Source organism: Oncorhynchus keta, chromosome 17 (genome assembly GCF_023373465.1).
Source record: "Oncorhynchus keta strain PuntledgeMale-10-30-2019 chromosome 17, Oket_V2, whole genome shotgun sequence".
NCBI lineage: Eukaryota > Metazoa > Chordata > Actinopteri > Salmoniformes > Salmonidae > Oncorhynchus > Oncorhynchus keta.
This window is the reverse complement of record NC_068437.1, coordinates 10551802-10579198: the sequence shown is the minus strand read 5'-3', so window position 1 is coordinate 10579198 and position 27397 is coordinate 10551802. Positions and strand designations below refer to the sequence as shown.

The window sequence follows — 27397 nt, the reverse complement described above, 5'->3', positions numbered from 1 at the left end:
ATGGAGATGTGATGGTGTGGGGGTGCTTTTCTTGTGACACTGTCAGTGATTTATTTAGAATTCAAGGCCACCCGCAAAACACCACTCTCAACGTCAACAGTGAAGAGGAGACTCTGGGATGCTGGCCTTCTAGGCAGAATTTCTCTGTCCAGTGTCTGTGTTCTTTTGCCCATCTTAATCTTTTCTTTTTATTGGGCAGTCTGAGATATGGCTTTTTCTTTGCAACTCTGCCTAGAAGGCCAGCATCCCGGAGTCGTCTCTTCACTGTTGACGTTGAGACTGGTGTATTGCAGGTACTATTTAATGAAGCTGCCAGTTGAGGACTTGTGAGGCATCCGTTTATCAAACTAGACACTAATGTACTTGTCCTCTTGCTCAGTTGTGCACCGAGGCCTCCTACTCCTCTTTCTACTCTGGTTAGAGCCAGTTTGCACTGTTCTGTGAAGGGAGTAAGTAGTACACAGCGTTGTACGAGATCTTCAGTTGCTTGGCAATTTCTCGCATGGAATAGCCTTCATTTCTCAGAACAAGAAGTCCAGTCTCTTGACAACAAGGTTGATGAAATCCGAGCAAGGGTAGCATTCCAGAGGGACATCAGAGACTGTAACGTTCTTTGCTTCACGGAAACATGGCTCACTGGAGAGACTCTATCCGAGGTGGTGCAGCCAGCGGGTTTCTCCACGCATCGCGCCGACAGAAACAAACATCTTTCTGGTAAGAAGAGGGGCGGGGGCGTATGCCTTATGGCTAACGAGACATGGTGTGATGAAAGAAACATACAGGAACTCAAATCCTTCTGTTCACCTGATTTAGAATTCCTCACAATCAAATGTAGACCGCATTATCTACCAAGAGAATTCTCTTCGATTATAATTACAGCCGTATATATCCCCCAAGCAGACACATCGATGGCTCTGAACGAACTTTATTTAACTCTTTGCAAACTGGAATCCATTTATCCGGAGGCTGCATTCATTGTAGCTGGGGATTTTAACAAGGCTAATCTGAAAACAAGACTCCCTAAATTTTATCAGCATATCGATTGCGCAACCAGGGGTGGAAAAACCTTGGATCATTGTTACTCTAACTTCCGCGAAGCATATAAGGCCCTGCCCCGCCCCCTTTCGGAAAAGCTGACCACGACTCCATTTTGTTGATCCCTGCCTACAGACAGAAACTAAAACAAGAGGCTCCCACGCTGAGGTCTGTCCAACGCTGGTCCGACCAAGCTGACTCCACACTCCAAGACTGCTTCCATCACGTGGACTGGGATATGTTTTGTATTGCGTCAGATAACAATATTGACGAATACGCTGATTCGGTGTGCGAGTTCATTAGAACGTGCGTTGAAGATGTCGTTCCCATAGCAATGATTAAAACATTCACTAACCAGAAACCGTGGATTGATGGCAGCATTCGCGTGAAACTGAAAGCGCGAACCACTGCTTTTAATCAGGGCAAGGTGACTGGTAACATGACCGAATACAAACAGTGCAGCTGTTCCCTCCGCAAGGCTATCAAACAAGCTAAGCGTCAGTACAGAGACAAAGTAGAATCTCAATTCAACGGCTCAGACACATGAGGCATGTGGCAGGGTCTACAGTCAATCACGGACTACAAGAAGAAATCCAGCCCAGTCACGGACCAGGATGTCTTGCTCCCAGGCAGACTAAATAACTTTTTGCCCGCTTTGAGGACAATACAGTGCCACTGACACGGCCTGCAACGAAAACATGCGGACTCTCCTTCACTGCAGCTGAGGTGAGTAAGATATTTAAACGTGTTAACCCTCGCAAGGCTGCAGGCCCAGACGGCATCCCCAGCCGCGCCCTCAGAGCATGCGCAGACCAGCTGGCCGGTGTGTTTACGGACATATTCAATCAATCCCTATACCAGTCTGCTGTTCCCACATGCTTCAAGAGGGCCACCGTTGTTCCTGTTCCCAAGAAAGCTAAGGTAACTGAGCTAAACGACTACCGCCCTGTAGCACTCACTTCGGACATCATGAAGTGCTTTGAGAGACTAGTCAAGGACCATATCACCTCCACCCTACCTGACACCCTAGACCCACTCCAATTTGCTTACCGCCCAAATAGGTCCACAGACGATGCAATCTCAACCACACTGCACACTGCCCTAACCCACCTGGACAAGAGGAATACCTATGTGAGAATGCTGTTCATCGACTACAGCTCGGCATTCAACACCATAGTACCCTCCAAGCTCGTCATCAAGCTCGAGACCCTGGGTCTCGACCCCGCCCTGTGCAACTGGGTACTGGACTTCCTGACGGGCCGCCCCCAGGTGGTGAGGGTAGGCAACAACATCTCCTCCCCGCTGATCCTCAACACTGGGGCCCCACAAGGGTGCGTTCTGAGCCCTCTCCTGTACTCCCTGTTCACCCACGACTGCGTGGCCACGCACGCCTCCAACTCAATCATCAAGTTTGCGGACGACACAACAGTGGTAGGCTTGATTACCAACAACGACGAGACGGCCTACAGGGAGGAGGTGAGGGCCCTCGGAGTGTGGTGTCAGGAAAATAACCTCACACTCAACGTCAACAAAACTAAGGAGATGATTGTGGACTTCAGGAAACAGCAGAGGGAACACCCCACTATCCACATCGATGGAACAGTAGTGGAGAGGGTAGCAAATTTTAAGTTCCTCGGCATACACATCACAGACAAACTGAACTGGTCCACTCACACAGACAGCATCGTGAAGAAGGCGCAGCAGCGCCTCTTCAACCTCAGGAGGCTGAAGAAATTCACCTTGTCACCAAAAGCACTCACAAACTTCTACAGACACACAATCGAGAGCATCCTGTCGGGCTGTATCACCGCCTGGTACGGCAACTGCTCCGCCCTCAACCGTAAGGCTCTCCAGAGGGTAGTGAGGTCTGCACAACGCATCACCGGGGCAAACTACCTGCCCTCCCGGACACCTACACCAACCGATGTTACAGGAAGGCTATAAAGATCATCAAGGACATCAACCACCCGAGCCACTGCCTGTTCACCCTGCTATCATCCAGAAGGCGAGGTCAGTACAGGTGCATCAAAGCTGGGACCGAGAGACTGAAAAACAGCTTCTATCTCAAGGCCATCAGACTGTTAAACAGCCACCACTAACATTGAGTGGCTGCTGCCAACACACTGACACAACTCCAGCCACTTTAATAATGGGAATTGATGGGGAATTATGTAAATATATCACTAGCCACTTTAAACAATGCTACCTTATATAATGTTACTTACCCTACATTATTCATCTCATATCCATACGTATATACTGTACTCTATATCATCGACTGCATCCTTATGTAATACATGTATCACTAGCCAGTTTAACTATGCCACTTTGTTTACATACTCATATGTATATACTGTACTCGATACCATCTACTGCATCTTGCCTATGCTGCTCTGTACCATCACTCATTCATATATCCTTATGTACATATTCTTTATCCCCTTACACTGTGTATAAGACAGTAGTTTTGGAGTTGTTAGTTAGATTACTTGTTGGTTATTACTGCATTGTCGGAACTAGAAGCACAAGCATTTCGCTACACTCGCATTAACATCTGCTAACCATGTGTATGTGACAAATAACATTTGATTTGATTTGATTTGAATAGAGTGACGAGTTTCAGAAGAAAGGTCTTTGTTTCTGGCCATTTTGAGCCTGTAATCAAACCACAATTGCTGATGCTCCAGGTACTCAACTAGTCTAAAAGAAGGCCAGTTTTATTGCTTCTTTAATCAGAACAGCAGTTTTCAGCTGTGCTAACATAATTGCAAAAGGGTTTTCTAATGATCAATTAGCCTTTTAAAATAATCAACTTTGATTAGCTAACAAAACGTACCATTGGAACACAGGAGTGATGGTTGCTGATAATGGGCCTCTGTACACCTATGTAGATATTTCATTAAATAAATCAGCCGTTTCCAGCTACAATAGTCATTAACAATGTCTACACTGTATTTCTGATCAATTTGATGTTATCGTAATGAGATTTATTTTGGTCTTTCCTTCAAAAACAAGGACATTTCTAAGTGACCCCAAACTTTTGAACGGCAGTGTATGTACATTCTAAAGTTTGTCTAATGTATTTTTCGTTATGTGTCGGACCCCAGTAAGACGAGCCGTCGCCATTGGCGAATGGGGATACTAATAAATAATTCAAATCAAATACCAGGTATCTCCAACTGCTGATTATTTTATTTACCCCCCACCATGTTTTCTGAATAATTATTTACTTACATTTTTTTTGTTACATAAAAGACTGTAAAAACACCAAGAAAACATCTCCAAGTGACTTGCATTTTGTTCCAAAGTATTCCCACGCGTTACAAATATGTGATTGTATGCAAACGTAAGCAAGTTGAGGTGATTATGTTTTAGTCAAATGTTAAATCTGTTTGGGCTTCTTGCACTTGTACCCATACTTGACTATTTTTATGAGCTGCTCACACTGTATATCCCCCTGAGTGTGAGCACCTGCCAACAAGGCTGGTGAATTCTACATTCTTATCCGTCAACTCCAAAAATCCACCCGCATTTGGGCTGGTGGTTGGTGTTCATTCTAGGCCCCGGTGGAGACTCACCAGTACAGGTAAAGGGTGATGTTGACGTTGCCCTGAGCTCTGGACAGCAGGAATATCACCAGGGCGTTCTTCAGGTGACACTCAAACTTCAGCGCCTGAGAGAGCGACAAGGACACGGAAAAGGATAAGTGGGTGAGAAAAGCATTCAGGGTCACTAACAAATTGTTTACCTGTGTATGTGTGTACTACAGACTGTTCACCTGCACGAGCTGAGGCAGGTAATCGGCCAACTCGTCATCACTGCTGGATTCGATCCAGCTGACAGCCACACTCCTCACCTCCGTGTCAGCAAACCTGCAGGACAGAGATCAAGACAGGCAGGTCAAACTTGAGGGTGACCTTTAACCTACATACTCACGTAAAACGTAAACGTCAACTCGCACACCTCCCACTTTACAAATATGACTTATCTACCGCAGGTTTCTATTGACCACAGCTTAAACTCTAGCTTGACACACTCAAACTTGAGTGTGCGTGTGTGTGTGTGTGTCTGCCTCTCTCTCGGTGTCTGTGTGTCCACCACACATACTTAGAGTCGAGCAGCTCCAGGGCACAGACGGGTTGGAGTGAGGGCCAGTTGTGGAGGAGGGTGTGAATCTCAGCCATGCTGCCCCAGTCCCAGCTGGGGGCGCTGGCCAGCACCTTGGGCAGGCTGTGGGTGTGAGCTCGGCAGTGGTGCCGCTGGTCCCACAGCAACTGGCGGTCAGCCCGCGTCAACCTAGGGTTGGGAGGGAGGAGGAGAGAGAGAGGGGTGATACCGGTGAGTCGGAACATAGACCACTGCTACCGCTGGCAGGGTTCTCACAACAGAGACCCTATTAGAAATCACTTTCTTCAGATTCTATATGTAATTTATGGTCATCGCCATCTGGGTCATGTTCAGTTAGGCACGAAACAACAACAAAAAAGGGTCTGAAGCAAAGTCAAATGGGTTGGAACTATCAGTACTTGACCAGTAAGAAGCGTGTGTGTTTGTTTTCCATTGCAAAACATTTTGCTACGGTGTGGTAATGAACACTATGAATGAAAGCTATACGATAGACGGCAGTGCAGCACTCTCTTGCCACAAATCCCACCAACAGCTCATATAATGCTCATCCCCTCTGATGACACAGGTCCTGTGGACACCTCTGGGTGCCACGTTATGGTTTTTGCCATAGCACTACACAGCTGATTCAAATAATCAAAGCTTGATGATGACTTGGTTATTTCAGTCAGCTGTGTAGTGCTCGGGCAAAAAAACTAAACGTGCCCCCAGTTTGGGAAACCCCTGGTTTACAGGCTATGCTGTGGACAGCTTTTCAGGTTAGCTCTGGTTCTGAGATAACCTTTAGGACTCGGAAATACACCCAAACAAAACAGAAGGCAAAACCATATGGTTATAAATCGGAGTAAATGAGAGAAAGCTCAGAGAAAGTAAAAGGGATTAGCGCTTTAGAAGAAATTGCTCTCTGTGGAGGCTGGGAAAAAGGGTAATGAATCTGGCTGGCAGCCTGGGGTGGGTTTAAGTGGGTATTTATATGCCCACAGTTAAACGTCTGGGGGAACAGACACTGAAATGAGAACAGACATCTATGGTCTGGGAGGACTGGAGAGTAATTTGGGGATAAAGCCTTCATAAGGCACTACATAACACCATTATAATAATGACATAACAGTTGTCATGATGGCAGCTGGTATCAGCTTATGACAACAGACGTGACAAAGTTATGACACAAACTGTTATGAACCTTCCTTCCTAAGGCCCTACATATCACTGTTATGAACCTTCCTTCTTATGGCCCTACATATCACTGTTATGAACCTTCCTTCTTAAGGCCCGAAATATCACTGTTATGAACCTTCCTTCTTATGGCCCTACATATCACGATCATAATTATGACATAGCAGATGTCATAAACCGTGAGACACTAGCTGCCATGACGGTTTATGACAACTGCTGTGTCATAATTATGATCGTGATATGTAGGGCCTTAAGAAGGAAGGTTCATAACAGTTTGTGTCATCATAACTCATGTATTATATCATGACGACAGACACAGTACCCGAAGGTAGAGGCTCGGCTGCAAAGTTTCTCCACCCGGCGGCGCAGGTCAGGGTCCAGCTCCTCCAGGGTGTTGGGGTCAGGGCAGGGGCTCTCCTGGGGCCCCACGTACAGCACGTCCACCGCTGGGCTGGGGAAGTCGACCTAGGGGGGGGGTCATGGAATGGTTAGGCAGACACACAAACTTTCATAGGTACACAAACATTAGGTCACCACAAAATGGGAAATGTGTTTGAGATAGGGGACTGTGTAAGAGAGACTTTGGGTAATGTTTGAAGTAAAAAATGTAAAAGCTTTTTCTTCAATTTTGCTTGAGGTTAAAACTGATCTAACACGATTGAACAGGTGCTTGGCTTCACCTGTCCAATTGTGTTGAATCACTGATTGCTTTGAAAAAGGGAGGGAAGATTTGCATTTGAACAGGACCTACACACAAGAAAATCGCAGAACATTGACTTGGACGGCAAAGGCCCGCTCTAGTAATTTTCTATGGGTACAGTATTGCTGTGTAGAGTCGTGGAGTCACCTGCAGTATGATCCTCTCGGCCAGGTTCTTCCTCCGGATCCCGGCTGCAGCAGAGGCAGCCTGAGGAGAGGTCCACAGACACAGCAGCTTGGTTCCCCTCGCCAGCACCCTGGAAAAACACACGCATAAGCATACATAGCTACACACACACAAAACACCCCAACATTCTGAATCCCCAATAGACAGCTATTAACACAATCAACTCTTGAAATACACTCAGTTCGAATGTCATACAACACAACAAACACACAAACAGCAATTGCACAGTCAACAAACACTACTGAAAATGTGTTGCGCATCACCGTCGGAAGTCAAATAGGGGCAGGGAGATTTTGCCCAGCACTTCTGGTCCTTTGCGCTGTTTGTTGGAGTCTGGGGAGCCGCTGGCGTTCTGGTTCAGGACCCCAAAGAGGGAGAGAGTCAGCATCGACTCTAATGGAAGCAGGGACACCGCCATTGGAAAGTTGATCCTGGAAAGAGGGAACAGAGTGAAAATAAGAGTGGGAAATGGAGAGGGATTGGAGTGAGAATAGTGAATAAGTATGAACGTGCATAGCTTATGAGTCTGTATTCCCACTCGCCTGCGAGTAGATTCTTAGATCATCATCATACGGTTTGTGGCTCAGTTGGAATGAGGGTTCAATTCCCGCAAAGATCACATACAAAAACACGTACAGCATCCCTCACTGTCCTGCAAGATGCTTTGGATCAAAGTGTCTGCAAGTGGAATCTGCTATTTATCTACTCGTAATTGTATCCAGTGATAGGCTGAACGATACACTGATTATGGGTAACAACAGACCTCGCCTTGTCTTGGCTATCAGTTTTGTATTATCAGTTTTGTATTACTGTCATGCTACGTGGTTGTGTTGGAGCCTGCATGACAGAAAGCGAAGAACATTTGATCCTCGTCTACATTTTGATACTAAAGAGGCAAACGTGAAAGGTACAGGCACATAATTCAACATAAACACTATTATAACTAGCCATTGTATTTCTATGGCTAGAGGGTAGTGAGTCACGTACATTTCGTCCCATTTGATGTGGTAGAAGAAGCTCTTGTAGGTGCCCACTTTCTTGGACTGGATGGGCTTGAACAGGTTCTTGCCATTGTGAGTCAGCGCACACATCAGGTAGTACTTCTCATAGCTGCAAAAAGGAAGGGAGCAAGAAATTAACACATTATGAATGAACAAGTTAAAATCCCATCTATGTACAGAGAGAGAATAGACTTGTCCATAACAAAAACAGTCGTCCTCTGTACCTAATAAAGCTAATAATAACTCGTGCATTCTTTAATACACCACTAACAGAGCTCTCGATTTATCAAATGCAGATTTTGTTAAAGTTGGCTCCTCTTATTTAAACAGTTCCATTTCTTTCACATTATGAAAGACATTGCATTTGATGAGCACAATACCAGGCAGTGAAACATTTGGGACTCCAAAACATTTCTTATTGCTCAATGCCATCAGTCTTGTGCTTCGACACAGCATGGTATGCATGACTCCCCTGTCACTGGTGACATGATGCATCGCTGTGCCTACAGATGGTGTGTGTGTGTTTGCATGTGTGTTTGTCATAGGACGCTAGCCACAAAAGAGCAAAGCACTCAAGCCATGATGACGAGGGACGATTCCAGCCATGAAATCATTTGGGAACACAGACTAGCTGTTCGTTCGGGACTAAACATTTTCAGGGGAGCACTTCTGGCCTTGTGATACGGGATAAATATTTTCGGGCCTCCTTTGGTATGGTGCTCAAAAATGTTTTCCATATCTCCTAAAAATAGCTCTTGGACGAGGCCCTATGGATGACGGGCAGAAAGAAACAGCCTGTTATTAACCAGATCCTCTCTTTTTGAAGCAGTCATCTGCCAACCATAAAAATACTTGGTTCCTGGACGGCGTTTTACAGTGGCATTTTGGACCTCCCCCTCTCCCATCAAGCCTGGATATTTTTTAGGCACCAAACGGAAAAAAAGTGACTGAAACAGGGAGGTACTATAAGAAACGTCCAATAAGCGTCCAATAAGAAACGCACCTTGTTGTTTTCCGTTGCTAAACATTTTAAAGCTCTTTCTGTTGTGAACCATATTGAACACAATCCTGGAGTGAGGACAGTCACAAAATGTGCCACTCCCCAAGTCGTGCAAGATTGTGCTCACTGAATGGAAAGGTTGGCTCAAATCTATTCCAGACAGAAAGACACCATAAATAGATTAAAGCCTTGATGGAATTGGATACAGTGACGGGGAAATAAGACACTGAGAGAAACAACGGAGGAGCAAGACAACAAGAGTATCAGTTCTGAGGCCAAGTCATTCTTAAAAAGGTGGAAACTATAGTCTCAGTTGTCTTCCTTACTGCAATCCAGAAAACGTAAAATGGTATATTGGACTGGGGGTACACACACCTGCTGACCCAGACGGCGGGGATGCCGTGCATGGCGAACAGGGTGAACTGCAGATGGTCCGTGGTGCCCGAGGCCTCCTTGCTGCCACGCCCCTCCGCAGCTGACTCCCCCTCGGTATGCTGGGAGTTGGAGGAGGGGTCGGGGGAAGAGGAGGAGACGGGGCAGAAGGAGCGCAGGTACAGCTTGGCCAGGTCGTAGACAGCGTCCGTTAGGAAGCCCATGCACTCCTCCACGGGGCTGAGGTGACCTGGATGGGTCAGAGGGTTACGTGAGGTCAAATGATTTGAACTGTTTTTGTTGTTGATTTATGGAAGCAGGAATTGCCCCACTGTGTGCGATTATGGACTGATCAAAGTCATATTGCGGAGTCAAATTTTTGATGTGTGTGAAAAATGTGACTGGTTGTTGTAGGACTCACCATTTGCCGAGGATTTGGAGCCCACCTGAGATAGAGAAGTATACATATGATAACTGCCAGAATTACAGCCCCTGTAAAACTATCCTACGTCCTATCACTGCTGTGAGACACAGAAACACAGAGACGGGTAGAAGTGACCAACCAATAGACATACAGTACCAGTCAAAAGTTTGGACACACCTACTCATTCCAGGGTTTTTCTTTATTTTTGCTATTTTCTACATGGTAGAATAATAGCAAAGAAATCAAATGGAATCATGTAGTAACCAAATAAGTATTTTATATTTGAGATTCTTCAATGTAGCCACCCCTTGCCTTGATGACAGCTTTGCACACTCTTGGCATTCTCTCAACCAGCTTCATGAGGAATGCTTTTCCAACAGTCTTGAAAGAGTTCCCACATATGCTGAGCACTATATGGCTTCTTTTCCTTCACTCTGCGGTTCAACTCGTCCCAAACCATCTAAATTGGGTAGAGGTTGGGTGATTGTGGAGGCCAGGTCATCTGATGCAGCAGTCCATCATTCACCTTGGTCAAATAGCCCTTACACAGCCTGGAGGTGTGTTGGGTCATTGTCCTGTGAAAAACAAATGATCCCACTAAGCGCAAACCACATGGGATGGCGTATCGCTGCAGAATGCTGTGGTAGCCATGTTGGTTAAGTGTGCCTTGAATTCTAAATAAATTACAGACTGTGTCACCAGCAAAGCACCCTCACACCACCAAACCTCCTCCTCCATGCTTCACGGTGGGAACCACACATGCGGAGATCATCCGTTCACCTACTCTGAGTCTCACAAAGACACAGCGGTTGGAACCAAAAATCTAAAATTTGGACTCAGACTAAAAGGACAGATTTCCACCGGTCTTATGTCCATTGCTCGTGTTTCTTTGCCCAAGCAAGGCTCTTCTTATTGGTGTCCTTTAGTAGTGGTTTCTTTGCAGCAATTTGACCACGAAGGCCTGATTCATGCAGCCTCCTCTGAACAGTTCATGTTGATGTGTCTGTTACTTGAACTCTGTGAATCATTTATTTGGGCTGCAATCTGAGGCTGGTAACTCTAATGAACTTATCCTCTGCAGCAGAGGTACCTCTGGGTCTCCCATTCCTTTGGCGGTCCTCATGAGAGCCAGTTGTATCATACTGCTTGATGGTTTTTGCGATTGCACTTGAAGAAATTTTCAAAGTTCTTGAAATTTTACATATTGACTGACCTTCATGTCTTAAAGTAATGGTGGACTGTCGTTTCTCTTTGCTTATTTGAGCTGTTCTTGCCATAATATGGACTTGGTCTTTAACCAAATAGGGCTATCTTCTGTATACCACCCCTACCTTGTCACCACACAACTGAGTGGCTCAAACGCACTACGGAAAGAAATTCCACAAATTAACTTTTAACAAGGCACACCTGTTAATTGAAATGCATTCCATGGAACTACATCATGAAGCTGGTTGAGAGAATGCCAAGAGTGTGCAAAGCTTTAATCAATGCAAAGGGTGGCTATTTGAAGAAACTCAAATATAAAATACATTTAGATTTGCATAACACTTTTTTGGTTACTACATGTGTTCATAGTGTTGATGTCGTCACTATTATTCTACAATGTCGACAATAGCAACAATAAAGAAAAACCCTGGAATGAGTAGGTGTGTCCAAACTTTTGACTGGTACTGCACCTTTATATATTCACAGAATGATTATACATGATTGGACCCACCTCTGGCGAGCGTGTCCTGGGGAGGTTGACAGAACGCTTAACCCTTCTCACTGCTTCTGTGATGGCCTGCGTCTCCACCTCGTCCAGGGCACAGCAGAGGTTCTTCACTGTCTGCACCACCCGATCCACCGTCTTATACTGGGTGCTCTGAGATGGAACAAAGTCATTGTCTCATATGTGTGTGTACACAATCTCTGTTCGGTTACTCAACAATTCAAGTGATTCTTGAAACAGATGTGCCATTTATAGAGCACATGTCATCCAGGAATTTATAGGCCTGTCGCAAGCATGTGTGAACTATACTCACACAATGAACAACCACTACTCAACGCCTGATAGCAATTTTACACCACAACCATCACACACATCCGCTATCACAGAAACATTTAGGGTCTTCAGTTCAGTGTCAAAGACGTGAATTAACTTCATAAGCTACCTCATTCTGCAGGCAGATGTTGACTTGATTGTGGTAGCCTTCCAGATAGTCGGCCAGGCCTTGTCTGAGAGAGAGAGAGAATGATCCAATCACAGAAATCTCAGCCGTTATCAGGAATTCTAGACGGCCATGTTTGGCTCCAGACAATGGCTAAGATGATGCGATAAGGAGCCAAACGAAAGGCATGTTCCTACCTGGTGACGTTCTCCTTGAACGGCCTCTCCACTTGGCCCAAGTGCCTCTCCAAGTCCACCTGAGAGGTGTCGTCTTCCGCCTGCGTGCGCACAACAAACCATGACATTTCACTGCGGCCTCCCTCAAATCACACTAGGGTTTCAAAGTCGGCTCATTTCTGGAGTGCAGTTTGACAAGCTTTTGATGAAAGGTATTAATATGATTGCATCTGACGGTGAACGACGGCACTGTTGAAGTGTATGGGAAGAACCTTGAACTTACAGGCCCGACACTGCTAGGTTTCAAATGGCGTGTGTCGGTCTTACCAATAAGGTCAGTATTTCTTGAATGTTTGCTTTAACGAGGTATTTATGATAGCCAGCCTGTCTGCCCGTCTCCCTGCTAGTCTGCCCGTCTCCCTGCTAGTCTGCCCGTCTCCCTGCTAGTCTGCCCGTCTCCCTGCAAGTCTGCCCGTCTCCCTGCAAGTCTGCCCGTCTCCCTGCTAGTCTGCCCGTCTCCCTGCAAGTCTGCCCGTCTCCCTGCAAGTCTGCCCGTCTCCCTGCAAGTCTGCCCGTCTCCCTGCAAGTCTGCCCGTCTCCCTGCAAGTCTGCCCGTCTCCCTGCCCGTCTCCCTGCAAGTCTGCCCGTCTCCCTGCAAGTCTGCCCGTCTCCCTGCAAGTCTGCCCGTCTCCCTGCAAGTCTGCCCGTCTCCCTGCAAGTTCTCTTTTCTGGACATCTGTCTGTCTATTTCATTAAATTTCCTCCAGGCAGTTGACCTTTAGCTGGTCTTATGCTACTTTTGAGCTTTAAAACACACATCAAAGTGCTACATCACTGATTGGTAGGTTGGTTGGTTGGTTTACCGTTCGTGCCAGATCCCTTCTCATGGTGCTCTGGGAGAGCAGCTGGAGCTTGATCTCTGCCTCCCACTTCCTGCAGTTCTGTACGTACTCGTGGCTGCCCAGGCTGTGCTTACTATGGAGAGGACACAGGGCCACAGGGGGTCTAAGGTCAAATATGATATCAGGGTCTTGCTCATTAGGTACCAAACAGAAGGAAACAAAGGGACAACCTGGATTTGGTCCAATAAGAAATGCACAAGTTTGTTTTTATTTCAAGAATTTTACAAAGGATTCCCGTTGCGTGCCCAAATGAACAACACCCAGCAGTTATAGCATTATGCTCGGAACATTGTGAGGAATGAGTCCAGTTCCTTTTCAGGACTTAGCCCCAAGCCCTTACCACCTATCCTTTTGGTGTTCATAGATCTCAAATTATGGGAAAAAGGACGAGTCAGCAATATGGTAGTGGCTCCAACTAGCCTTCCAATAGGTTATGGAACGTCCGTCATCTGGTTTCCACCTAATCTAACCTTTCAAATCAATGGTGTTCAATGCTGAGGAAGTAGAGGCCAAATGGAACTAGGCCATAGTAATTCAGATTTATTGGTTAAGGCCGTTGGTGTACACAAGGACATTAAACCCAAGTTTAACTTAGAACTAAACACTTAAAACCCACTTAAAGTTAAAGAGTTCCAATGAATCTAAAGGGCCAGAGGGGGACCTGACCCGAGAGAGATGCTATGCTTAGCGGGGGCTGGGAGCAATGGAAACATTCCAGGACCTTCTGAGGGCTTGCCAAGACCAGACAAGGCCGGGAGAGTAGAGATAAACACAGTGGGGAATTTGTAGCTCGACACAAAGCCAAACTGACCCACGTCTCTAAAAATTTAGTGCATGCAAGCAACACACACAGAAAGACACACACACACACACGCTACGCGGGTCAGCTATTTGTTCACCCGCAGCCGCCCGATATTGTTAATAACCCATCCATAACCGCCTGACTATATGTGATAAAGTGAAAACCTGAGGCTCGCACCCAAACTATTTTTTTTGTCGGGGACGTAGGATTTTTTTCAAGCTCAATTTAGATATGCCTATTTTTCTGCTTATAATTTTCAACACTTTGGTAGACTATTTGTTAGTCAACTTGTCTATAATTAGATACATGCAGCTTCTCTTCTGTCATTACTTGTTGCCCTAGAACACTAAATAAACCCTTGCTCACCAGAAAATACATGTCATACATCTATAGAACGCATGCTTCAATCTAGTTGACATTGGTACATTTCTCATTCATCTCTTCTTCTCTCCTGCAGCAAAGACGTTGAAGGACCGTGGAGAAAATGCAATAACAAAACAAAAAAATGAGAATGATTTTCCATCCAAACATCAGTTGGACCGGTTTTAAGGAAATTAAAAGCTGTGAAAGTGACCCAACATGTTTCTGATAAGATTTCAGTTTGGCTTGGATGCATATTTTATGTGGTCGTAATACCAAATCAGCTTTTATGACGCTGATAAAGATGGCAACTTTACAGACGGTCCCTAACCACACATTAATTCTCTCAAGACGCTGAAATAAATCAATCGTATTTCTCCACTCCTGTTCCTGAGTGAAAATGTACATTTGGTGTATCATTTTACTGAAACAACGTGCTTAATGCTGCCGGAGATAATATATTAGGCTATGTGAAAGGTTATAGCCTACAGTCAGCATCCAGACTTCAGTTACTATTCCATTTAACCCATCTGAACAGTACATGTCCCTTGACGTACCAAACTTGAAGTCCCCGTCTTGTGACTGTCGAATTTGTATAGCGCCTCACAAATCACACACAACATATTTCCCAAACATTAGGCTACTGTTCTGGCCCTCCTTTCTCTATTTTCCCATTTTTTAAATGTTTTATTTTTCAATTAAAAAAAATTTCAATTCAACTCCAACATTGTCCTTTTTTTCCCTCAGTGGATCGAAGTCAACATTTTCTGCCCAAGTTCCCAAAAGCACTTGGCAATTGCCGTGTATTTGGCACACGTAGTTAGTGCGTAAGCTTAAACTTCAGGGCCTAACGCTAGAGATAAATATTGGAATAAAAACCTCAATGTAGCCTAGGTATGAATTGCACAAGAATGACACATGTATAATTCAGAGTTCGCTTTATTCAACCCACCAGTCACCCACGCACCCCTTCAGCAGCACAATATTTCACGACCCTAAACCTGCCGGGCCCGCGGATATAACTGCAGGTTATGAGTCAACCCGGCGCATCACCAACACACACACACACACACACACGCACACTTTTACCTAAGAGGATTTATGCCAAAGAAGTCTTTAAAAGAAAACCTTTTGCACAATCCCTCTGTTCTTAATTAGTAATAGCAGCCCCTGCCCTCCTGACTGTTGCTTTTGCAACAGAACTGGCAAAACGGCCAAAAGGAAACATTTTCCTAACACAATTAAAGACAAATGGCTCCCTGCTTGAGGAATGTTGGCTGTAAGCTTGTTGATATTGTTTTATCTCACTCCTCCTCTCCTCTCTCTGCGAGGGCGAGAGGACACTTAGAGGCAGGATTGTGGGAAACGCAGGTGTCAGCGTGGGGTTGTGTGTGGTTGTGTGTGTGCTTATAGGAATGTGGGAAATGTGGAGACCAGGGTTTTACATTTGTGTGTGTGTGTGTGTGTGTGTGTGTGTGTGTGTGTGTGTGTGTGTGTGTGTGTGTGTGTGTGAGAGAGAGACTTTGCACATATGTGCGCGACTCACTTTTGCAGCACCTCCTCTTGGCCGCAGACCTTGAGGACGTAGCTGCCGATGTCCACCTGGTTGAGGTCATCGTGGACCCAACACAGGGCTTGCATGATGAGGAGCTCTACAGGAGAACTCACTAAGGGAGGAGGAGGAAGGGGGTGAGTGAGTGAGAGTTAAAGCAAGCACAATGGCATACAAAGTCCCCCGCTCAATTTCCTTAAAAGTGCATTCTTCCTTCCTTGAAGGAATCACTGATTAGACATGACTGGACAGGTGAACACAAGGACGCCACCACGCTAATAAAACAAGGTGCCGTTTGTCCACCTCTAGGCCACAGGTAGGAGAAGGAGAAGCAGCAAGATGCTCACTAAACGAGGAATCAAGAGCTTCTGATCCACCCAATAAAGTGATGAATTCAAGTCCAAGAGGCTCGACGAAACGGGTTAAAAAAAAGGAGTCAACAATTGGCCAGATAGCGGTTTCATAAAACAATATCGCGACGGTCCTCTCAGATGGGATTACAGTGTGGGTGGTTCCAAGTCAAACTATATTCATATCTAACCTGGTCCGAGATCTGTAGGTGCCGTCTCGCCCACTCCTTGTCACTGGCGTGACAATTTATTTTTTACTTGATTTATTCCACCTTTATTTAACCAGGTAGGCAAGTTGAGAACAAGTTCTCATTTACAATTGAGACCTGGCCAAGATAAAGCATAGCAGTTCGAGACATACAACAACAGAGTTACACATGGAGTAAAACAAACATACAGTCAATAATACAGTATAAACAAGTCTATATACAATGTGAGCAAATGAGGTGAGAAGGGAGGTAAAGGCAAAAAAAAGGCCATGGTGGCAAAGTAAATACAATATAGCAAGTAAAACACTGGAATGGTAGATTTGCAGTGGAAGAATGTGCAAAGTAGAAATAAAAAGAATGGGGTGGAAAGGAGCAAAATAAATAAATGTATTAAATACAGTAGGGAAAGAGGTAGTTGTTTGGGCTAAATTATAGGTGGGCTATGTACAGGTGCAGTAATCTGTGAGTTGCTCTGACAGTTGGTGCTTAAAGCTAGTGAGGGAGATAAGTGTTTCCAGTTTCAGAGATTTTTGACAATGAGCGTATATGAGTTGGCAAGATGGCACAAACAGATCTGAGACCAGGCTAATTTGATCTCCCCGATCGTAAATCGAATTAAAACGGTTCAGTGAATGATCTCAGGCTGCATTACGATACTGTGTTATTGGAAAAGCCTTATGTTCGTGTACATGGGCATGTTTCCTGGGAAATATTTGGCAGAGAATGAAACGTGTGTATGTGACTGTGTGTGTGCAGTGCATGTGTAACCTGACACAAAACAGATTGTTCTGCCACTTCTAAAGGGGGGTTCTTTCCTCCCCGTTTGATGCCAGCACACACACACAGACCACCCCGGGCTCTCCAGCAATAACAACCCCACACCCTACAGAGGAATGGACTGGACTTAGTATTAAGGATTCAATACTAGAAGGCCCATTGGTGAATTTAGAGAGCGTTATGATTGGTCACATCTTGGTAGTGGCTGGGTGCTGTGAGGTGGCTTTCTAAGGATCCCTGTGAGGCGAACTGGTCAACAACCGAAGAGAGGGCATTTTGGGAGCATGTTGCCAAATCTGTTTGTGCTGCCTTGCCTCTTATGGTCATTGGAGGATGCAAGACAGAGGAAACAGATCTGGGACCAGGCTGGCATTCCGGAGAGTGTGTGTTGAAAAAAAGCCCTCTTGCGTGTCGCAACGAACTCACACATGGTGCTGGAATGTTTGCGACTTGCGTGGTCACACACGCACACCAACGTAGGTGCTTGGGGGCTGGGCCTGGTCTAAAGCGGGAGAATTGAATCAAACCAAATGTTATGTCACATGTGCCGAATACAGCCGGTGTAGATCTTACAGTGAAATGCTTACTTACAAGCCCCTAACCAACAACGCAGTTTTAAAAAGAATACCTAAAAAATATTTCAAAAATAATAATAATTAAAGAGCAGCAGGAAAATAACAATAGCGAGACTATATACAGCGGCACCGGTACAGAGAACGTGCGGGGGCACCGGTACAGAGAACGTGCGGGGGCACCGGTACAGAGAACTTATGGGGGCACCGGTACAGAGAACTTATGGGGGCACCGGTTAGTCGAGGTAACTGAGGTAATATATACATGTGGGTAGAGTTATTAAATTCACTTATGCATAGATAATAACAGAGAGTAGCAGCAGTGTAAAAGGAGGGGGGCAATGCAAGTAGTCTGGTTTGCCATTTGATTAAGTCTTAAGGCTTGGGGGTAGTTGTTTAGAAGCCTCTTGGACCAGTACCGCTTGCCGTGCGGTAGCAGAGAGAACAGTCTATGACTAGGGTGGTTGGAGTCTGACAATATTTAGGGCAGGACTGGTGTCTACGATTACAATACTAGTCTCGAAACACAGCAGGATGCTAGCAACTCATTAGCTAGCACTTGAATACCCAGCCAATGAGTGATGTCAATTGAGGGCTCACATCCAATCAGTCGCCAGGAAGGGGCCAAGTCCAGGGCGATCCTGCCAGGGCAAAGCAGAACCCAGATGTATTACCTCAGCACCAACAGGGTCAGGAACAACTGCATTTCTCATCATCAATACTGTCTACTTCTTCATCACATTTAAAAAGGCAGTTAAAGAGAAAAAAAGAGAGCAACATAGCAAGAGAGAGAACATAAGGGAAAGGAAGACAGTGAGAGAGAGACAGTATGATGGCAAGAGAGAGAACACAAGACAAAGAGAGCAGGGCCTTTCAGATCAGAGAACTGCAGCAGACAGAGCTAAAAACGAGGGCTTTGACTAAAGGTGACATCCAACACACTCAAAGCCACCAGACATCCACCTCGGCCAGTTCCCTGGGTTTCCTCTCTCCCCACGCCAAGGTATGCAAGGAATCTCTAACCTAAATCTTGCAGGCTAAGATTCTAGCCTAAGAAAGAACTAATCGTTTTTTCCCCCTCCCCGGCAACAGAAGCTAGCTCAGCTCTGTCTGGCTGTTAAATACAGTAAGAGTGTCAGAGGGAAGCAGAGAAGCTTTAACAGTAGCAGTTGGGGAAAGAGTCATCTGGGAATGCGTTTTTGTTCACCCCGGGAGATTTTTCCACACGCCAAATTTAGGAAGCTGGTGGAATGCCGGTGGAAGTGGAACAGAGGGGCCTGTCTGAAGACCGAGAGAGAAACGCGACAGATTACTACACAAGAACGAGAAAGAAATATATTTTCAGCCTGCTCTTGTTCCCTCCGTACACTTCCCCCCACTCCTAAAAGAGAGAGAACTGAAGGCCATTGTTCCTGTCTGCCGACATACAACCCTGGGGGGAATCTGTACTGTACAGCGAATCAGGCCTGGCTGTACAGTACATGAGAAAGAAGAGGCAGCATGACCAGTTGGTGTGGTTACAGATAGACTGGGTTATTGGGACTGGCCACACACACACACACACACACACACACACACAGGAACGAGCAAGCAATACCAGTTTGGTTTTAAAATAAAAAAGCAATTAAGGATAGATAGAATCCACACACAAAAGGCTGGTGTTGATTCGCTGCCAGGAACCAGGGAGTTCAGAGCAGACTCCATTAGAGAACTTGGTCACATTGGGCCAGGCCAAGAGAGATCAGTGACTGGCATTGGAGGGGTGGATCCAGGGGCGCTACAAACCTGGGGTCAGACAATGACAACGCAACCCCAGAGATCGAACAAAAAGCCCAGTGGGCGAATGAGTGAACATTTGGCCGACATAGCTGCTCCAGGGCAGTGGCACAACCTTTTATTTGTGAGGAGAGGGAATGTGGTGTGTTTCCACAAAAAAAAGGGAAAAAAAGAAGAAGAAAAAAAACTAGCTGTCCCGAATGCTGCTTCCTCTTTTGGACCTCTGGCCCAGTAGTCTTATCTGTCATCTGAAGAGCTCTGTCTTAAAGGGGAAATGCCTCCGATTTTTGTTGCAGTTGGGTCAATTAGACCTGGGAGAGCTCCATTCTAAAGAAGCCCCTTGAGGTCATTGCATGTAGTAATAACCTACTTTTATGGTTATAAAGGTATCTTAGCAACCAGCCTGCACACCCAGGGTCCAGGGCTGAGGACACTGCGCACCTCTGTATGGGTTAGGGTTGCAACATTTTAGAAACTTTCCCAAAATCCCTCGGTTATCCAGAAATCCCATTTGGAGGATTGTGCCTCTACGTGTTCGTGCCCGAATCCTGGAATTCTCCAACCGAGGTTTCAGAATTTAGCAAACCTCATAAGGGTGTTGTGATATGTGCTCACCGTCGCAGGTGAAAGTGACAGGCTCCTGGGACTCAGAGATCTCGATGGACACCTTGACGCTGCAGCCGTTGTCCCCTCCCCCGTCCCTCTGGGGGATCACCGCGCTCAGCACGTACCCCGGGTTGGTGTGGAGGTCATCGTGGGCGAACTTTGACCTCAGTCTGAAAAAACAAAACAAATCAGCCAATTGAAATCTAGTACGTCACCTTTACATAGAATTGATTCTCTACTTTTTATTACCTTAGTTTGCAAATCTGGAAGTTCGCTGGCCTATTACACATGCAGATGCAGAAACTAGTAGAGAACAGACTGACTAAATACCTGTGATTAGTTCTCCTACTTAACTTCCCCCTCCCGTACTTCCTTATGGGATCTAAAGTTCTTCTAAAACTCTTCTGCTTTGGCGATATTTGCTGCACATGTACTGCGTTTTCTGCCAATAAAGCATTACTGAACGGAATTGAATACTTACTCAGGATCTAATGTATTGATGCTTACTGAACTGTCATCGAGATTTCTCTCAATTACATGTGAAGACTCGTCGTGGTCTATAACGATGGCTTTCCCATTAGGGATGGGGGTAGATGGGGCAGCTTTTACGCTGTGTGTGTGTGTGTGTGTGGTGCACTGCTTTGTTGGTGATGTAATGTTACCATACTGGAGAGTGATTTCCAGAGCCAAGCTACATCATCACTCCACCCAGAGGACTGGAGTGAGGCTGCACACCCAGTCACACAAACACGCAATTACAGCACACACACACACAGTACTGTGAGCGCGCACACTCCTTTGCGTATACTCACACAGTACTAAGTGTTTGCTCAGAACACACACATACTGAACCCACACACACAGCTTACATTGCTACGTCTTCACAGAAGGCTACAACTTCCAGGTTCTGGGCTTCCTTTTCCTCCAGGGCGGTGTACTTTGCCAGTGCTTTCCCACTTCCCTTATCGTGCTGCGAGACAATGAGACAAAGCAAAGGGGACAAAATGGTGAGCAAAACAAGAAGAAGAAGTAGGTCCGTGAGACAATTTACTGGTGTTAAATTAATATGGAACTGGAATTAAATTGGCATTAGTTTAGGAAAGGTACACATTAAATACAAAAAGTACAATTGCAGTAAGACCTTAACACCTAATTGGACCTACGCACGTATACACCCCCCCCCATTCACATAAAATGGATCACTCCTACAGACAGTGAGGCCGTGGCTTGCTGTATAAAGCAGACAGGCATCGAGGCATTCAGTTACTGTTCGATTGAACGTTAGAATGGGCAAAACAAGTTACTGAGTGGGGTCTGATCGCCGGTGCCTGTTGCGCCGGTTCCAGTATCTCAGAAATGTCCGGCCTACTGGGCTTTTCACTCACGACAGTGTCTAGGGTGGACAGAGAATGGTGCGACAAACAAAAAAAACATCCAGTCAGCGGCAGTCATGGGGGCGAAAACAGCTCGTTAGTGAGAGAGATCGAAGGAGAGCAGCAAGAATCGTGCAAGCTAATAGGCGGGCAACAAACAGACAAATAACAGTGCAGTACAACAGTGGAGTGCAGATCGGCATCTCGGAACGCACAACTCGTCGATCCTTGTCACGGATGGGTTTTTGCAGCAGACGACCACACCGGGTTTCACTAATATCAGTTAAAAACAAGTGGGCACGCGATCACCAACACTTGAGGAGTGGAAAAACATTGACTGGTTCAATGAATCCTGGTTCCTGCTGTGTCATGCTGATGGCAGAGTCAGGATTTGGCATAAGCATCATGAGTCCATAGACCCATCCTGCCTGCTGTCAACGGTTTAGGCTGGTGGCAGTGGTGTACCGCCATCCCATCGCATCAGCATGGACCAACATCTCTGTGGAACGTTTTCGACTTGAAGAATCCATTCCCCGAATAATTGAGGCTGTTCTGGAGGCAAAGGAGGGGTCCGACCCGGTATTAGAAGGGTGCACCTAATAAAAACTGTCCGGTGAGTGTACATTTACACATTATACAAACTGACGGAGGCTCGATTAATTTAGTCCTGTGCATTGTGCTAAGTAAGTGAGGTGTATGCAGGCAGCTAAAATAACAGACACATTTTGATATATGAAAGCAATGAATCCTATCAAGTGAAATTTTCCTAGTGGGGAAAAGCTACACACACTAAAAGGACCCCCTAGGAATTGAGTTTAGAGATTCCTGGATGCCGTGAAAAAGCTGCCGGGAACTGGCAGGAGGAACGCCCCATAATTTGACTAACGAGTTGGGGCTAAGAATGCGTTTCCTGTGCAACAGGAAATTACAAGTTAAAATCCCGCCTCTTCTCCCTGGTCTGCTGTGAGTCAGCAGAAAAGCACACACAGGCGTTGGAATTCAATGACATCACAATGCACACAGAGGAAGACTTTGATTCTGCTCTGAGGGAATAGGGAAGGGTTACAAAAATGCCTGGTATGCAGAGTAACTTTCGTGTGTTGTTCCATGTGTGTTGTTACTTGTTGCAGACATTTGAAAACAAAAACGCATGAAAAAAAACGTGTGCTTTCTAGTGCACTTATTAAAAAAGTTATCAATCATCTTTTTCACCAACAGAGCACAGCTTTTCGGGGCATACTGCACAGCATAGCTACCACTGTCAAAGTAACTGCACTTCTTGACCCATTCTCTACTTCAGTGACTCGCACGCTGAGGTTTATGCAAAATACAGCCATCTAAACATGATCTACACACACATCATGTGTTTTACTCTCTTTCCCAAACTTCTGGTGTTTCGTGGTGAAAAACTGAATGGGTGGAGCATAACGTCAAAATAAATAGACAGGCTAGAAATCTTTTAACAATGTACATGTTTTGGTGAAGCTGGCATTTAATTGCCCTCCCTGTTGCACACAAAAAGCTTACATTCCCACTGTCACAAAGACATTCACGGCTGATTTAAGATGAAATCGTCAATATTGTGATGATCACTTATTTTACTTGGCACTTACTATAGACACTTTGATTTATTTAACCTCTTGCGATAGTAAAAAGAAAAAAAAAAACATGTTTTCTCCTATGTTGAACATGTGCTCGTCATGACATAATGTAAACATTTTGTGAAATAACACAGGTCATTTTTGTTCAACAAGCTACCCTACCCTAAAAGGGACTCATTTCGTGGAACTACCCTTATATAAAAAAATATATTAAAAAAACATTCAAAACACACACACATTTTAACACCCACTGATCGACAGTCGACACACAGTGCCTACCAACACACAATTCATGGGGAAAAATGTAATGTTAGTTTTGTTTTCAGAAAAAGTCATATCTTTACAGATGTTTTATGTTAATAGGATGTCATGACTGTGTCTATTTGTAATTGCTGACATGAGAAGTACAACGTTAATGAGTCTGCCTTCTTTATGTTTTGTCATTTTCGGGGGCCAGAACAAAAAGAGAGACAATGACGACGGGAGATTTAGCATTATTTTATGAGCTACTTTGCTCAGCTTAGCGGTTCCTATAAAAACTTCACTCCACAAGCAAAGGCATCAGGGTTGTGTTCATTAGGCACCAAAAGGAAGAAAACGGACTTAACTACGGAGGGACTACTTGGACTTTTCCAATAAAAAAATGCTATTTTTTTCATCGCAAAGGGTTTTAAAACGTCTTCTATTGCGTTGCCTAATCAACACGATCCATTTTTACGGAGAACTCTTACAGAGACTGACACATTCTTGTTTTGACATAAAATATCACGAAACTGATACATATCTACAAATCAGTGTGTTTGTAGCTCTGACACGGCTGAGATGGCAATCTATCGCTCTCCGAGAAAACTTGTACATCCCAGCTAGCCAGGTCTCCAGTTGGCAGGAAAAGAGTGAGAGGCATTAGCTGTGTTCGTGTTTTGAGACAAGATCCTTTCATTGAAAACAAACACGCAGAGATAGTCCAATGAGGCGGAGATGATCACACACACTGCAGGACACACACACACACACACACACACACACACACACACACACACACACACACACCAGGCTGTACAGTTAGACAGTCCTGTCTTTGTTTTCTCCATTTCATCCTCTGAGCCGCTTGTAATGGGGGGGCTGAGGGGATGAGTATGGCCCATGTGAGTCACACCATTCACGTCATTCTTCTGTTCTGGTTCGCTTTGGTCTAGTCACCCTACTGTTCTGAGTCAGGTCCGGTCTGCTTAACAGCTCCTCTGTCTTGGGTCTGTCTTAAAATGGTACAGTACACCACTTCATGGTCCAAGGCTTGTGCCGGTCTGCTGTCTGTATATACAGTCCTAGAAAATGGTACCTTCTTCGCTGGCCCAGGTTTTTAGTGGTTTGCTAATACTGTAGACTTCCATTGACATGAGCCGATTCTACTTTCCTCAACCTTACACTGACTGGACTCCACTCACACACTTGTTTAAGTAACCTTATTGGGTCCTCCCCTAACCCCAAAACCTAACCGTAACCCCTAAAACTAACCCTTATTCTACCTTATCCCTAAACCTCCTAAAAATAGCATTTGACCATGTGGGGACTAACAAAATGTCCCGTTAGTATAAATCATATCAAGCGTTATTCATACAGCACATTTAAGACATGGAATGCAACACAATGTGCGTTACAGGAAAATACAAACAAAAAAAACTAAATTAAAATAAAGCTGAAATATTTACTACACAACTCACATAAGAGGATAAAAATCAAATTAAAAAAACTGACCGGCTAAAAAACACCCAAAGGAAAAGCAAAGCTAAAAAGTGTTTTAAACACGTCCACATGCTCACTCACAACTTCACACTCTCCACATACAATTCATTCGGAAAGTATTCAGACCTTGACTTTTCCCACATTTTGTTACATTACAGCCTTATTAAAAAAACAACAACTGAAATATCACATTTACATAAGTATTCAGACCCTTAACTCCAGGCTGTGAAGTACTGAGTATTCTTGGGTATGAAGCTACAAGCTTGGCACACCTGTACTTGGGGAGTTTCTCCCATTCTTCCCTGCAGATCCTCTCAAGCTCTGTCAGGTTGCACAGTCCGGGCTCTGGCTGGGCCACTCAAGGACCTTCAGAGACTTGTACCAAAGCCACTCCTGCATTGTCTTGGCTGTGTGTTTAGGGTCGTTGTCCTGTTGGAAGGTGAAACTTCGCCCCAGTCTGAAGTCCTGAGCGCTCTGCAGCAGGTTTTCATTCATGCTCCATTCATCTTTGCCTCGTTCTTGACCAGTCTCCCAGTCCCTGAAAACCATACCCACAGCATGATGCTGCCACCACCATTCTTCACCAGGAATGGTGCAATGTTTCCTACAGAAGTAACACATTGCATTCAGGTCAAATAAGTACAATCTTGGTTTCATCAGACCAGAGAGTCTCGTTTCTCATGGTCAGAATCCTTTAGGTGCCTTTTGGCAAAGTCCAAGCGGGCTGTCATGTGCCTTTTACTTAAGATTGGCTTCCGTCTGGCCACTCAACCATAAAGGCCTGATTGGTGGAGTGCTGCAGAGATGACCAAGGACCTTCTTCCCCGATTGCTCAGTTTGTCCAGGTGGCCAGCTCTAAGAAAAGTCTTGGTGGTTCCAAACTTCTTCCATTTAAGAATGATGGAGGCCACTGTGTTCTTGGGGACCTTCAATGCTGCAGAAATGTTTTGGTACATTTCCCCAGATCTGTGACTCGACACAAGCCTGTCTCTAGGCTCTACAGACAATTCCTACAACCTCATGACTTGGTTTTAGCTCTGACATGCACTGTCAACTGTGGGACCTTATATAGACAGGTGTGCCTGTCAGCCTTTCCAAATCATGTCCAATCAATTGAATTTACCACAGGTGGGCTCCAATCAAGTTGTAGAAACATCTCAAGGATGATCAATGGAAACAGGATGCACCTGAGCTCATAGTAAGTTTCATAGTAAATACTGAATACTTTTACATATGCAAGTCAGTTAATAACAAATTCTTATTTACAATGACGGCCTAGGAACTGTGTGATAACTGCCTTTGTCAGGGGCAGAACGATAGATTTTTACCTTGTCCGCTTGGGGAATGCTCTAACCACTAGGCTACCTGCCGCCTTAAGTAAATAAGATATTTTTATTTTACAAACCTGTTTTTACTTTGTCATTATTGGGTATTGTATGTAGATTGATGAGGGGGGGGGGGACTATTGAATCCAATTTAGAAAAAGGCAGTAACGTAACAAAATGTGGAAGTCAAGAGGTCTGACTACTTCCCGAATGCACTGTACGCTGTTTCTACTCTGTTATCTATACTCATTACCTAGTCACTTTTACCCCTACCTACAAGTACATATTACCTCAACTACCTCATACCCCTGCACATTGATTTGGTACTGGTACTCCTTCTATATAGCCTCATTATTGTTAGTTATGCTGTTATTATTTCTCTATTTTTATTAGCAACTTTTCTTACTTTTTAACTCTGCATTGTTGGGAAAGGGCACGAAAGTAAGCATTTTATGGTAAAGTCTACACCTGTTGTATTCGGCGCATATGAAAGTCAATTGAATTTCATTCTTCCTGGTTTACACTTTCTGGCGTAAGCTACGTCAGGAGAACCAGTGAACCAAGTAAAGTTTGACTTCCTCTTTCAAATCAGAAAGTTAGTGATTCCTCTGTCTTAACCTCCACTGTGGCATTATAGAAATGTCCTTTTTCATCAAAGGATGCGGTTGTTGTTATCATCTAGGCCTTACAATCAGCTGATTCAGAGGATTCCGTTAGTGTCTGGCTCTCAACTACAATTTCCACCCACAAGGCACTTCCTGTTTGTCATGACTAAACAGGGTGAAAGGTGGAGAAGACCGAGATAATTGACTTGAGTCACCGAGTTTACTTTTAGCCATATATGTCACTCTGTAGGGCTATCTATCCACCACCACAGAGTGTATGAAAGAACAGAACTCAGCAGAAGACTCATGGTAATAATTTGGTCTTAATTGCAGAAGTATACCTAAATGAGACGATTTTCATGCAGAGGCGCACAGAGGTGTTTTAAAGCTTTTCAAATGGAGGATGAAGATTAGAAGAGGGCTGAGGAGGCCTTCGGTTATGGTTAGTTCCACCAACCAATTCACCTTTGTGTCCCTTTGATATCTTTAGACCACATAG

The 27397-nt window shown here is 44.9% G+C and overlaps 1 protein-coding gene across 1 annotated transcript in view; it reads right to left on the bottom strand.

The window, feature by feature from the left end:
- Positions 1-27397, bottom strand: part of LOC118396414 (phosphatidylinositol 4-phosphate 3-kinase C2 domain-containing subunit alpha) — a 52686-nt gene that overhangs the window by 11720 nt on the left and 13569 nt on the right. Inside the window, exons 3-18 of the mRNA XM_035790595.2 lie at positions 21121-21221; positions 20261-20421; positions 15956-16076; positions 13209-13320; positions 12367-12446; positions 12173-12236; positions 11737-11883; positions 10017-10041; positions 9599-9845; positions 8210-8332; positions 7486-7653; positions 7184-7292; positions 6659-6801; positions 5143-5331; positions 4814-4907; positions 4614-4708 (exon numbers count right to left, since the gene is read on the bottom strand). Of these exons, the coding sequence (XP_035646488.1) occupies positions 4614-4708; positions 4814-4907; positions 5143-5331; positions 6659-6801; positions 7184-7292; positions 7486-7653; positions 8210-8332; positions 9599-9845; positions 10017-10041; positions 11737-11883; positions 12173-12236; positions 12367-12446; positions 13209-13320; positions 15956-16076; positions 20261-20421; positions 21121-21221 (1979 nt within the window). The remainder of the gene's footprint in view (positions 1-4613; positions 4709-4813; positions 4908-5142; positions 5332-6658; positions 6802-7183; positions 7293-7485; positions 7654-8209; positions 8333-9598; positions 9846-10016; positions 10042-11736; positions 11884-12172; positions 12237-12366; positions 12447-13208; positions 13321-15955; positions 16077-20260; positions 20422-21120; positions 21222-27397) is intronic.